The 13764-nt window shown below is 42.7% G+C and overlaps 2 protein-coding genes across 2 annotated transcripts in view; both read left to right on the top strand.

Moving 5' to 3' along the window:
- Positions 1 to 5736, top strand: part of LOC113024556 (putative nuclease HARBI1) — a 33068-nt gene extending 27332 nt beyond the window's left edge. Inside the window, exon 5 of the mRNA XM_026171736.1 lies at positions 5548 to 5736. Coding sequence (XP_026027521.1) covers positions 5548 to 5736 — 189 coding nt within the window. The remainder of the gene's footprint in view (positions 1 to 5547) is intronic.
- A 3303-nt stretch (positions 5737 to 9039) lies between these two features.
- Positions 9040 to 12130, top strand: LOC113024555 (zinc finger MYM-type protein 1-like). The gene is made up of 3 exons (XM_026171735.1): positions 9040 to 9093; positions 9345 to 9398; positions 9827 to 12130. The coding sequence occupies exons 1-3, from the start codon at positions 9067 to 9069 to the stop codon at positions 12128 to 12130; spliced, it is 2385 nt and encodes a 794-aa protein (XP_026027520.1). The 5' UTR covers positions 9040 to 9066.
- Positions 12131 to 13764: the final 1634 nt, after the last annotated feature.

The raw sequence follows: 13764 nt of genomic DNA, 5'->3' as shown, positions 1-13764 counted from the left end.
GAATAGCCTGAAATGGTACAAAGGTAAGTGGTGAACTGCCACAGGTTAAAAAAAAGGTAAGGTTACCCAAAACTGAAAAATCATTAAAAAAGGTCTTTTTCAGGGAACACAACATAGGTTAGACTAAGGAGCTTGGAAAGAAAAGCGTCTGGACTTCTTTGAGTTGCTTGAAGACGTTTCACCTCTCCTCCGAGAAGCTTCTTCAGTTCTAAGGGTCAATTAGTGGGGAGTCCCAGATTTAAACCCAGTGGGAGTTTCCCCCCAAGGAGGGACAAAGGACCCCCTGATGATCCTCTACCTAATCACATGAGCCAAGGAGTGAAAGCGGGTGGGGGTCCTAATCAGCCAGGGTTTTGGGTGAGCTCATTGTGAAACCTGGCCCCACCCTATCATGTGATTTCCTGAGGTCGGATGGCCCAGGATGTGAGTGGGCGTTAAGGCGTCTGGGAAGGGATCTCAAAACTGGATTATAGATGGCAGACAGTTGGTGTCGTAAACCACCGCCTCTGTTTAAAGATGGTCGCTCACAGTGGACGTAAATGGCTTCTTTCACTCCTCTTTCAAACCATCTGTCCTCTCTTTCCAAAATGTGAACATTGGCATCCTCAAAAGACTGACCTTTGTCCTTTAGATGCAGATGAACTGCTGAGTCTTGTCCTGTGGAGGTGGCTCTTCTATGTTGTGCCATGCGCTGGTGAAGTGGCTGTTTGGTCTCTCCGATGTAGAAGTCTGGGCATTCCTCGCTGCACTGTACAGCGTACACCACATTGTTAAGTTTGTGTTTAGGAGTTTTGTCTTTCGGGTGAACCAGTTTCTGTCTGAGTGTGTTACTGGGTCTGAAGTACACTCACTCACCCATGTCTTTGTGAACTTTGCTCTGTACATTGGTGTGCATCCATGATGGAACAGGAAGTGCCATCCCCAAAATGTTCCCACAAAGTTGGGAGCATAAAATTGTTCAAAATGTGTTGCTATGCTGAAGCATTTAGAGTTCCTTTTACTGGACTTAAGGGACTGAGTCCAACTCCTGAAAAACAATCCCGCATCTTAATCCCCCCACCACCAAACATTACAATTTGCACAGTGCAATCAGACAGGTCCCATTCTCCTGACAACTACTGTCAGAGTTTTACCCCTGATACTGCTGGATAAACAGAAACTCACTCAGGAACGAGGTCACACAGAGCTCAAGTTTTCACTCGCAAGAGGGAAGCAGTTGTCTCCAACCCACTTCAACTTGCTTTCCCCCTGCAGGTTGTTTTTATTGGTTACACACATGAATATTCATAAAGTTTGTTGCTGTATTACCTTTGAGAAATTGCTATATTTGGTTACAAAGTGTAATTGTGCAAGCATGGTTATACAACAGGATGTTGTAGGTATCTCGTCCCAGCCAGGTGGCTTCCTTCATTGAGTAGAATCTGTTCTTCTCAAGGCCGCTTGTTCCCCTTATCGAGGTCGTGCACGTACTCATATGTGTGGGTTACAAACAGAAGCATTCTAGCTTTTTAAATGGAAACCTACAACACATACATTAAACCTAACAACTACCACACCCAGACTCATCCATTGGATAACCAGACAAGGAAGCGTGATCCATCACTACACTGCTCTAGAGTACGGTGTCGCCATGCTTCACGCCATGCAGCCGATGCTTTGCATTGCATTGGGTAAGAGTTAGATGCAGCTTCATGGCCATGGAAACCCATTCCATGAAGTTTTCAGTGCACTGTTCTATAACTAATTTGAAGGCCATATGAAGTTTGGAGGTCTGTTATGATTTGGTGTAAGAAAATTGGCCAGCCCCTTGGCATCCCGCTCTGTGATTTTAACGAACCTACCACTTCATGGCTGAGTTGCTGTTGTTGGCAGTTGCTTCCACTTTGCTATAATACCACTAACAATTGACTGAAATGTTTTGTAGCAAAGAAGTTTTACGACTGGACTTATGTTGCTGGTGGCATCTTATCACGAAACAACTCATGAATTCACTGAGCTCCTGAGAGCGATCCATTCTTTCAAAGATGTTTGTAGAAGCAGTCTACATGCCTAGGTGCTTGATTTTATGCACCTGTGGCCATGTAAGTGATTAGAACATCTGAATTCAATGATTTGTATGGGTGAGGAATAGTGATGTGTCAGTCGCGAACGAAATGGCTCTTAGAGCCGGATCTTTGACGTGAATGGCGCGAGCCGTGGGGTGTTTTTTCTTTCTCTCACCCTCTCTCTCGGACTTTTTTTCCGCCTCACTCCACACGCAAGCCCTGTGCTTTGCGCTGGGAAAAGGGGGGAGGGGCGGTAGTTACACTGGCAGTAGCACAGGAACAGAGCAGGAGGGAGAGAGAGAGAAAGAGAGCCAGGGACAACAACGTCACATTAGAAAGGTATAGTAATCATCCACAACTATTTTCAGTTGCGGATGATAAAGGATTCAGAAAGTTTATTCATGCAGGTCCATATGACAGAGAATGTGCATCTTCTTTTTGTTTTCATATTGTAATTTCTATTTAATTGTGTTGTGGTTTGCAGTGTTTTGTGTTGTTTCACTTTAAATTTGTAAAAGGAAAAAGCTGAAAATTTAAATATTTAAAAGCTGAAATGTGAATAGTTGGTTTTTGTATTATATGATTTCTTTATTACATTTTATGTGGAGTGAATAAATAAAAGTATATTTATGGTGGCCCCTAGAGGCAGAGTACATACAAACTCCAAAACATGTACAAACTCCAAAACACGTACCAACTCCGAAGCACGTACAAAACACAACAGAAGTGCTCCAGGATGCTAGGAGCAGTGTTGAGCGTTTGTTACCTGGTGGCTACACAAGCCAGGAAGCACCAATGACTGGATTTGGTGTGTGGTAGTAACAGGTAAATGAACATTTTTTTTAAATTATTTGAATATATATGAGTGCTTGTGTATAAATACACAAACAATAAACATATGCTTTCAATTGTGTAATTTAAGTGATTTAGGTAGCTCTGTTTTGGAAGTTCAGTTAACGCTAGGAATTTGTTTTGGAATTTGTACGTGCTTTGTCTCTAGGGGCCACCGCATATATTTATATATAAACATATATAAATAAAACCACTTTTTTTACATTAGTAATTCCTTTTGTGCATAATTTTATATTATTGTTAATAATAAATTAATTGAAGCAACAAAACAACCTGAAGAGCCGGTTCGGAGCCGAAGGAGCCGGCTCTTCGGTTCGGCTCACTAAAAAGAGCCGAAAATCCCATCACTAGTGAGGAAATACTTTTGGCAATATAGTGTACTTGCAGTCCTCCAAACGAGGCCCCATTTTCTCTCACATAATGGGCAGTTGACCCTTTCCTGCTCTTGGACATGAAGGTGCTAGTTCCCATCTCAGACACTTTGCACTCTGCTGCAAACCTCCCCGGTGCAAGCTGGAGGTCATAGCTCGGTGCAAGCTGGAGGTCATAGCTCAGTGATGCCATTAGGACCGCATTATCCATGAAAACCAGACTTAAATGTGTGTATCTTTAGCAATATTATGTCTGGATAAACAAATGTAGTCAAGTCATCAGGGAAACATTTGCTATTATGATGCTGTTTTTTCCATTATGAGACTTGTAGGGCCCAGTGTTTTAATAACAATATATCGTGTTTTAATAGAGCACAACACTAAATCATACATTTTTAATATACAAAAAAATACACTTGTGGTAAATTCTAGTGACTGACTACAATCTTGTGGTAGACAAGAGAAACTTGTTTGAATAGCTCCAGGCACTCACAGATATTCTGGCTTTCTATTTTACAACCTTTACCACAGTTAGAGAAGAAGTTATCCATATGCTGTTTTCTCTCCCCGTGTCTTTCGAGCCCTCGGTAAAATAAACAGTAAATCCTTGGCTTACTATTGACCTCCTGGTTAAGCAGTTAGTAGTGCAGTGTTACACACATGCACACAGTACATCCAAACATTAAGAGCTCAGACCCCCCACATAGAATAGATCACGGTTGTATGCGCTGACAACCAATCTCTCTTTCCCTCTGAGTGTGTGTATTCATCCTCATCAGTGTTTGTGTGTGTTGCCTAATTGGAATGCTATGCTCTTTTTTTCATGTAATCACAGACGCCTGTGGAATTTGAGCTGATATGAAAGTAATTGTTTCACTTTGGCTGGGTCAGAAATTGTAACAAACTGTTTTGTTTTTTTCCACAGTCAGAAATGGAACATTATATGCTCCTGTGTTTTTACTGTGACTCTTAGAAGCTGCTGGAAGGAATAAGTTGTAAGAATCAGTTTTTTTCTGACCTAGATGCACTACACTTTAACTTGCAGCTAAAGTTTTTATTTGTGTCAGCCACAGTCTCTATTATTGCAGGACAAGTGTGTTATCTGTACATGGAACTGTTTATGTGTGTTTGTGGCTGGAGCCGTAAATCCTAATTGGCTCTTCAACGTAAACATCCTTCACTAACTCGTCAACAGATTAATACTAGGCAGAGCAGTCAAGGAGATTTTTATTTGTGCTATCTAAAACCTACTTTGAGTCTTGAAAACATCTTAAATCATAAACCATTGAAACTATATAATAAGTCTGAAATTTTCCTCTGAAAGGTCTTGTGCTTATCTGAAAAGATGTTTCCAACATTAATTCACAATAATGTGACAATAATTCACATTAATGTCATGTTCATATTATTGTGAATGTCACATTAATATAACATTCTTACACAAGAGACAGATGTTGAAATGTTGCAAATAAAAAAAAAAAAGAATGTCTGCCTCATTAGTCTAATGTCTTTAAAGTCTGGAATGTAAATGTGGGGTAGGGTACGTTATTTCATTGTGACATTTACTCTACCCGGAATGGTTTTTTGTTTGTTTTTTTAAAACCTTAGAATACTTCGATATACTAGATTTTTACCTAACAAAAAAACAAACAAAATAAAATGTTTCAGTCCAGTCACCATCAACCTATACAAGTCTTTGTTACGTGCAGGCAGGAGTGGTAGTAGGAGGACCCAATGTGCAGACACTCGGAGGCGGAACGTGAACTCAAAACAGCTTTAATGCTGAACTCAAAAGGGCAACAAAACTAGGAATACAAAATACACTTACGCAGGCAGAACACACAGCTAGACAAGGGCAGAACACAACACCAACAAACTGAAACACAGGGCTTAAATACATACAATCAGGGAATGAGTAACAAGAGGGAAACAAAGCTGGGGCAAATCAGGCCTAACGAAACAGGGGAAGAAAAACCAGATACATTAACATCAGACATGGACCTTCAAAATAAAACAGGAAACAACACAGACTGAACTAAAGACACAGATTCACACGCAGGCACTGCAACAGAGGGAACCGAGACGTAAACCACAAGACAGAACACAGGCAAAAACCAAAAACTAGAAATGATAAATAATATAATAAACTCACCCCCCCACCCCTCCCGCCAAAAGGGCTGGCCAAAACAAACTAAACATAAGGAGCCAGAAACAAAAAAAAGCGCAAACACTGGAGCCCGGAAAACAACAGAACAAAAACAGGCTCACGACAGGCACAGGCGGCCAGGAAAAACAGTTTCTACAAAGTTCAGGGGGCCGGCCCGGAGGTTGACAGCACAACAGTCCAAAACAGTTCAGGTCCGGAGGCCAGCCGCAACAACGGCAACGATGTCCAGCCAATGGCCTGTAAGGTGGCCGGACAGGGCGAGGACGTGCAGGCCGGACAGGGCGAGGGGAGGCAGAACTAGACGGCATGGAGACCTCAGGCGCAGATGAAGCAAGACGGGGTGAGGCAGGACCAGGCGACGCTGAAGGCGAAGACACGGAGGCTGGACTAGGTGATGCAGAGGCTGAAGCAGAGGCTGCTGCAGGCGAGGATGACGAGGCTGAAGCTGGACCAGGCGAAGCTGAAGCTGTAGCTGAAGCTGGACCAGGCAAAGCTGAAGACTCGGAGGCAGGACCAGGCGAAGCTGAAGACTCGGAGGCGGGACCAAGCGAAGCTGAAGACTTGGAGGCGGACCAGGCGAGGATGAAGACTCGGAGGCGGGACCAGACGAGGATGAAGACTCAGAGGCGGGACCAAACAAGGATGAAGACTCGGAGGCGGGACCAGACAAGGATGAAGACTCGCAGGCTGGACTAGACGAGGATGAAGACTCAGAGGCTGGACCAGACGAGGATGGCGCTGCAGGCGACGGTGTGGGAGCCGCAAGTGGTGGCGCTGCAGGCGAGGCAGGTTGCTGGACGGGCCCCTCGGACCCTCCAGCGGAGGAAGGAGGCTGGATGGGCCCCTCGGACCCTCCAGCGGAGGCGGAAGGCTGAAAGGGCCCCTCGGACCCTTCAGCGGAGACGAAAGGCTGTACAGGCTCCTCGGACCCTTCAGCGAGGACGGAGGATGGCTGGCGCGGTTCTCCAGAACCCCCCGCGGGAATAACAGACAGCAGGATGAGCCCGTCGGACTCTCCAGCGGGAACAGGCGGCTGAAGCGGTTCCTCGGACCCTCCCGCGGAGACAGAAGACGGCTGGAGCGGTTCTCCAGAACCCCCAGCAGGAACAACAGGTGGTAGAAAAGATGATTGAGGAGAGGAGTGACAGTGGCGTTGTTTCCTTCTGGATGAGGGAACAGGAACCGGTGGAGAAATAGAGACCTCCTCCTGATCCTCTGACCACATAGCCCTGTTGTTAATAATTTTAACAACACTACGTACGACTCTGGATACTGTAGCTCCTGTGAAAACTAAGGTCTCTAAACAGAAGTACCTGACTCTGTGGTATAATTCTCAAACACGTAGCCTAAAGCAGATGACTCGTAATCTGGAGAGGAAATGGCGTGTCACAAATTTAGAGGATCATCATTTAGCCTGGAGAAATAGTTTGTTGCTTTATAAGAAAGCCCTCCGCAAAGCCGGAACATCTTACTATTCGTCACTGATTGAAGAAAATAAGAACAACTCCAGGTTTCTCTTCAGCACTGTAGCCAGGCTGACAAAAGGTCAGAGCTCTTTTGAGCCAACCATCCCTTTAATGTTAACTAGTAATGACTTCATGAACTTCTTCACAAATAACATTTTTATCATTACAGAAAGAATTACCAATAATTATCTCACAGATGTAATATTATCTACAGCTACTCTTAGTACCATCGATGTTAAGTTAGACTCTTTTTCTCCAATTGATCTTTCTGAGTTAACGTCAATAATTACTTCCTCCAAACCATCAACGTGTCTTTTAGACCCCATTCCTACAAAACTGCTCAAAGAAGTCCTGCCATTAATTAATTCTTCGATCTTAAATATGATCAACCTATCTTTAATAATCGGCTATGTACCACAGGCCTTCAAGCTGGCTGTAGTTAAACCTTTACTCAAAAAGCCATCTCTAGACCCAGCAGTCTTAGCTAATTATAGGCCAATCTCCAACCTTCCTTTCATATCAGAAATCCTTGAAAGAGTAGTTGTCAAACAGCTAACAGATCATCTGCAGAGGAATGGCTTATTTGAAGAGTTTCAGTCAGGTTTCAGAGCTCATCACAGCACAGAAACAGCTTTAGTAAAGGTTACAAATGATCTCCTTATGGCCTCTGACAGTGGACTCATCTCTGTGCTTGTCCTGCTAGACCTCAGTGCAGCGTTCGATACTGTCGACCATAATATCCTATTAGAGCGATTAGAACATGCTGTAGGTATTACAGGTACTGCGCTGCAGTGGTTTGTATCACATCTATCTAATAGACTCCAGTTTGTGCATGTAAATGGAGAGTCCTCTTCACACACTGAGGTTAATTATGGAGTTCCACAGGGTTCAGTGCTAGGACCAATTCTGTTTATATTATACATGCTTCCCTTAGGCAGTATCATTAGAAGACATAGCATACATTTTCACTGCTATGCAGATGACACCAAGCTCTATCTATCCATGAAGCCAGATAACACACACCAATGAGTTAAACTGCAGGAATGTCTTAAAGACATAAAGACCTGGATGGCCGCTAACTTTCTTAATTCAGATCAAACTGAGGTTATTGTACTTGGCCCTGAAAAGCTTAGAAATATGGTATCTAAGCAGATTCTTACTCTGGATGGCATTACCTTGGCCTCCAGTAACACTGTGAGGAACCTTGGAGTCATTTTTGACCAGGACATGTCCTTCAACGCACATATTAAACAAATATGTAAGACTGCTTTCTTCCATTTGCGCAACATCTCTAAAATTAGAAATATCCTGTCTCAGAGTGACGCTGAAGAACTAATTCATGCATTTATTACTTCCAGGCTGGACGGCTGTAATTCATTATTATCAGGAAGTCCTAAAAACTCCCTGAAAAGCCTTCAGCTAATCCAAAATGCTGCAGCAAGAGTCCTGACAGGGACTAGAAAGAGAGAGCATATTTCTCCTGTTTTGGCTTCCCTTCATTGGCTTCCTGTTAAATCCAGAATTGAATTCAAAATCCTGCTCCTCACTACAAGGTCTTAAATAATCAGGCCCCATCGTATCTTAATGACCTTGTAGTACCATATCACCCTATTAGAGCACTTCGCTCTCGCTCTGCAGGCCTACTTGTTGTTCCTAGAGTATTTAAAAGTAGAATGGGAGGCAGAGCCTTCAGTTTTCAGGCCCCTCTTCTGTGGAACCAGCTTCCAGTTTGGATTCAGGAGACAGACACCAGTGGCGTCGTTAGGCCTATTTTAGGGGTGCTGAAGCCTCCCTAAAATATTCTTAAGCCCCCCTAAATAATTTGGTGGGGTTTTTTTTTTGTTTTTTTTGTTTTTTTAACTTATTCGATTTTTTTTTTACAGAACTTGCAGACAAATTCAATATAAAGATGCAGGAATATGAGTTTAAAGAAATAATAATATAAACCTGTCGCTATTCACACAAATATGATCATAACTCGGTTGGTCCCTTTCGCTTTACATTGTTAAGGTAGCGTCAGTGCTTCGTTATCCAATCCCTTCCAGTTGTTCACAGGGGACATCCACATGACTGAAAATCCAGTCCTCGTTTTCACTGCTACTTTACACTCCGCTCGTATACACCTGCAGAAACACTAGCGTACATGTGGCAAACGGCAAGAAATCATGGATATACGCAAGTTTTTCAAGAAAGTAAGTCTTCATCACTGGCTGGTAGTAACAATTAGTTAGCTCCAGCTAACAGCAGAGAGTCCCATGTAAATAATGAACCAGGTGCTCCCCATTTTGTAAATAAAAACCTGGCTAGCGCACTAAGTTAAATTGTTAGCATAATGTTAATTTCTGTCACTCGTTTTAGCTCTGAAAAATCCAGCTGAGCTCATTCAGGTATGGTTATCATCAGTGGAAATAATAATAATCACTCCATCCCCATTAACCTGTAGGAGTCAGGGCAGAGGAGCACAGAGAGGCAGAGGGGAGAGACGTCTGCTGGAGAGGTGAGTCAAAGGATGGAGTCATTTGTGATGGAGACAGTCTGATTAGAATTTTATGGGACTCAATATGGATATGAAATATGAAACATTTCAGTCACGGTACAACATATAAGACCTGTTTAACTTGAGCTTTTATTTAGGAGAGTCAAGGTTAGAAAGTGGAGAGAGCAAAGAGAGAGATATGTATATAAGTCAAATTAGCCTGACTCACATATTTTTGAGGGTTCTATTTTAATATTACTTCAATTCAAGTAATTTAGTAATATTTTTCAGGGCTTTAAATTGCAACCATTTTAGTCACATGCGTGCTCAAAATATAATGTTTGTAACTTCAAAATATTTGGGAGCAACAAATTACTGTGGAGCGGGAGCAGAAGTCATGATATTAGCAATTTACATTACAATTCAGTATGTTTTAATGTATCTTGAAGGGTGAGGCAGAAGGAGTGGCTGAGGGAGAAAAAGGTCAACAGGCAAGTTCAAGTCAGAGAGAGCAAGGAGAGACAGAGGAGCTGCAGCAAATGGATCGAGAGGCAGAAGAAGATCAAGTTATTACAGAGAGAGGAGAGCAAACAGGCCAAGAGAGGGAAAATGATGAAGCAGCTGCAGCAACTCATTCTACTACAGGGTTTGATTTAGGTGACAAAGACACAGGGCCCAGACAGGTGAAGCTGAAGAGCTATCCACATGATACTTTTGGTACACAGAAGCGAGCATTTAACCACAGCTGGTTTGAAAAGCACAACTGGTTAGAATATTCAGTCAACCAGAATGCAGCTTTCTGCTTCCCATGTAGAGTGTTTGGCAAAAACATCAAACATGATAGTTTGGTCAGTAACGGTTGCAAGAACTGGAAGAAAGCTTTAGTCATCTTTGGCAAGCATGAGATGGCACAAACACATAAGGACAGTGTTGTTACATGGAAAAGCTACCAGGGAACTAGCAAACAGGGAAACGTTGCACAGATGATAGCAACTGCAAATGTGAGTGAGATAGTCGAAAGAAGAGAGTATCTCAGACGAATTGTTGCAGTCACCTCTATGTTAGGGAGACAGGGACTCCCTTTTCGTGGTCATGATGAAGGTGAAGACAGCCCAAACAGAGGGAATTTTCTTGCGTGCATGGAGCTTTTGAAGGAGTTTGATGCTTTTCTTCAAAAACATAATCCCCCATCAAATGCACAGTATATCTCACCAACATCCCAGAATGACATGATTGACTGTTGTGCCCAGGAAGTTACTAGTGTCATTGTATCTGAAATGACAAAGTCTAAAGTCTATTCCATCATGGTGGATGAGGCAAGGGATAAAAAGGCAGAGCAGTTAGCTGTTTGTGTCAGGTACGTGTCAGAGGGGGCAGTGAAGGAGCGTTTCCTTGCACTTGCAGAGATAAAATCATTTGATGCCCAGTCCATTGCAAATGAGATTCAGCAGCAGATCCAAAACTATGGTCTTGCAGAGCTTAAGTGTGTAGCACAAACATATGATGGTGCAGCCGTTATGAGTGGCTCCACTGGAGGTGTACAAGCACATTTTAGAAGGCTCCATCCTGAGGCTATCTATGTGCATTGTTATGCTCATCAACTCAACCTGGTTTTGTGCAATACTTGCAAGGCTGTCCCAGAGGCTGTGGAGCTTTTCAGCTTGTTGGAGTGTGTGTATTCTTTCTTCAGCACCTCCCTAGTCAATCATCATAAGTTCATGGAGACTCAGGCAAAGCTTGGATTGACAAAAACTGAGCTTGTGCAACTTTCAAACACTCGCTGGGCATGTCAGTTGCGATCAATCAGTGCAGTTCTTGAGACATTGCCTGCCATTTTGGAGTGCCTATCTGCAATTGGATCCCCCATAGCTGTTGGTCTCAGAGCAAAGCTCTACAAGTTCTCAGCAGTCTATGCACTACTGATGTTTCAGTCGATTCTGTCTGTAACCGAAGGACTCCACAAATTCCTGCAGAAAGAGACTTTAGACCTGGCAGAAGCTTTTATCTGCAAACAAGCTGTGTGTGACACACTTAAGGGCAAACACTCAGATGCATTTGCTACAGAGCTGTATGAGAAAACCAAGGCCCTGTGTAACACTCACAGTATCCCTGAACCAGGTGCCAAGACAAGGCACAAACAGAGGAAAATGGAGGATTTAGTCCTGGAGGCAACTGTGGGTTCACGCACTGAATTGAACAACTCAGACACATTGAAAAGAGAGTTACTTTTCCCTTGTGTGGATCGGATGGTTGGCGAGCTTGATCAAAGATTTTGCAGTGTAGATGCAGGGCTGCTAAAAGGCGTCCAGGCATGCAGTCCTAAATCTGAGAACTTCTTGAGTGAACCACACTTGAATGAACTTGCAAAGCACTACAGACTTGACCTGAAAAAAGAGGAGGTTCTGGTGGCCAGAAACTTTCTTACCCGGAAAACAGAGGCTGGATGTCCACCCAAAAATATGTTGTCTGTGTACAACCTCCTTAATTCAGACATGTTTCCCTCTCTGAAGGCAACCATCCAAGTTGCCCTAACAGTGCCTGTCAGCAGCTGCTCGTGCGAACGGTCCTTTAGTGCACTGCGTCGGCTGCACTCCTGGCTGCGTCAAACAATGGGTCAGAAAAGACTTCACAGTCTTGCAGTCATGTCTATTGAAAAAGACACGCTTCAGCATCTGAGTCACAACAGAGTGATTGACCGATTTGCCACTCTTAAAAACAGACGTCATTCTTTGATGCTTCCACCCACCAAGTAACTGGTGATTGCAGCCAGAAAAATGTACTTTTTTATTTTCAGTTTTTTTCTTGTTATTGATGCAGCAAACACATTTCCTCTGTTTTTTTGTTGTACTGTATTATAAAGCAGACTGAAATAAAACAATAGATCTATTGGTGGCCTAGGATGTTTAATCTGTCCAAAAAAGTAGGAAAACAATTTCTCAGTCTTTGTTTTCTGTTTGTGAAATTTTGTGCTCATTCACTACGTTCGTTCATGTCGTGTGCATCTCTTGGGGGCTAAGCCCCCCCTGTCCTTAAAACCTAGTGACACCCCTGACAGACACTATCTCTACTTTTAAGATTAGGCTTCAAACTTTCCTTTTTGCTAAAGCATATAGTTAGGGCTGGACCAGGTGACCCTGAATCCTCCCTTAGTTATGTTGCAATAGACGTAGGCTGCCGGGGGATTCCCATGATGCATTGAGTTTTTCCTTTCCAGTCACCTTTCTCACTCACTATGTATTACAGTTTTTTACAGACGCTAGGACACATTTCTCAATACTTAGGTCACTTTTGCAAAACTCCTCACACAGTGAGCACAACAGAAGTCTATGTGGGCTAAACTGAGGATCAGTTATCATTGTTTTGGCACAAAATGCATTCAATGACTACATCTCTCAAATTTCATGAATTATCTTCTCACTCAGACACAACAACTGCCAAAAATCTTTGTACGTACAGGACATTTTGCATGTGCTTACATACTGTTTTCAAAACTGTTAAACTTATGGCCAAAACAATAACACAATGCAAAACTTAAAAAGACAGCAAAATCCAACAGCAATATTTTATTGAAACATATTTTAAATCTAAAAATGCAGTTTAACCAGCCACAGCTGATTCTCATTGTAGATGAACATCTGCACAGGTGTTACTCCTTCAATTTTTCAACTCCTTCAATTCTGGCAGCCAGAAGATTCTTTCCTAGGTGTGTTGCCCTAGATGACATAAGATGTGATGTGGATGAGAACCTGTGGCCAAATGGAGGAGACCGAGTAGATTAGCATTACTATTGTATGTGTATCAGTGGATGGTGTGTATACAAATTCTTGTATTTTGGGATTACTTAGTGCAAAAAAGATAAAAATACATAAACAAATATTAACGAATTCTGCATGATGTCTGATTCATTCCAGTAACATATATTGAAATTATAAACAGAGATGTGTCCTTGTTTTACACAAGTAAACACTGTGTAATGCTACATGTTGTTAGTGTTTTTTAGGTCATTGTTTTGTGGGTGACAAAGTGTGTTTGTCGGCTGTCAACCTTTGCTAGTGTTCTGGAAGAATGAGTTTATTTGAGACCTGAATGAAGTGTTTTGGTAGTTGTAGTGCATTTTGAATGTGAAATGAACTGCTTTGCCAAGGTGAGGGTCGGTTTGGAGAATTGTGTGAAGAGTTTTGCAAAAGTGACCTAAGTATTGAGAAATGTGTCCTAGCGTCTGTAAAAAACTGTAATAGACCTCTCTGCATTGAATCATATCTGTTATTAACCTCTGTCTCTCTTCCACAGCATGTCTTTATCCTGTCTTCCTTCTCTCACCCCAACCGGTCGCAGCAGATGGCCCCGCCCCTCCCTGAGCCTGGTTCTGCCGGAGGTTTCTTCCTGT

This window comes from Astatotilapia calliptera, chromosome 6 (assembly GCF_900246225.1).
Source record: "Astatotilapia calliptera chromosome 6, fAstCal1.2, whole genome shotgun sequence".
Taxonomy (NCBI): Eukaryota; Metazoa; Chordata; class Actinopteri; order Cichliformes; family Cichlidae; genus Astatotilapia; species Astatotilapia calliptera.
This window is presented reverse-complemented; position numbering and strand designations above follow the sequence as displayed.

Bases quoted from the DNA above. Each gene is read 5' to 3' on its own strand.
- LOC113024555 (XM_026171735.1), top strand. From the start codon at position 9,067: ATGGATATACGCAAGTTTTTCAAGAAA. The intron at 9,094-9,344 runs GTAAGTCTTCAT...ATTAACCTGTAG, and splicing joins TACGCAAGTTTTTCAAGAAA to GAGTCAGGGCAGAGGAGCAC. The intron at 9,399-9,826 runs GTGAGTCAAAGG...TGTATCTTGAAG, and splicing joins GAGAGACGTCTGCTGGAGAG to GGTGAGGCAGAAGGAGTGGC.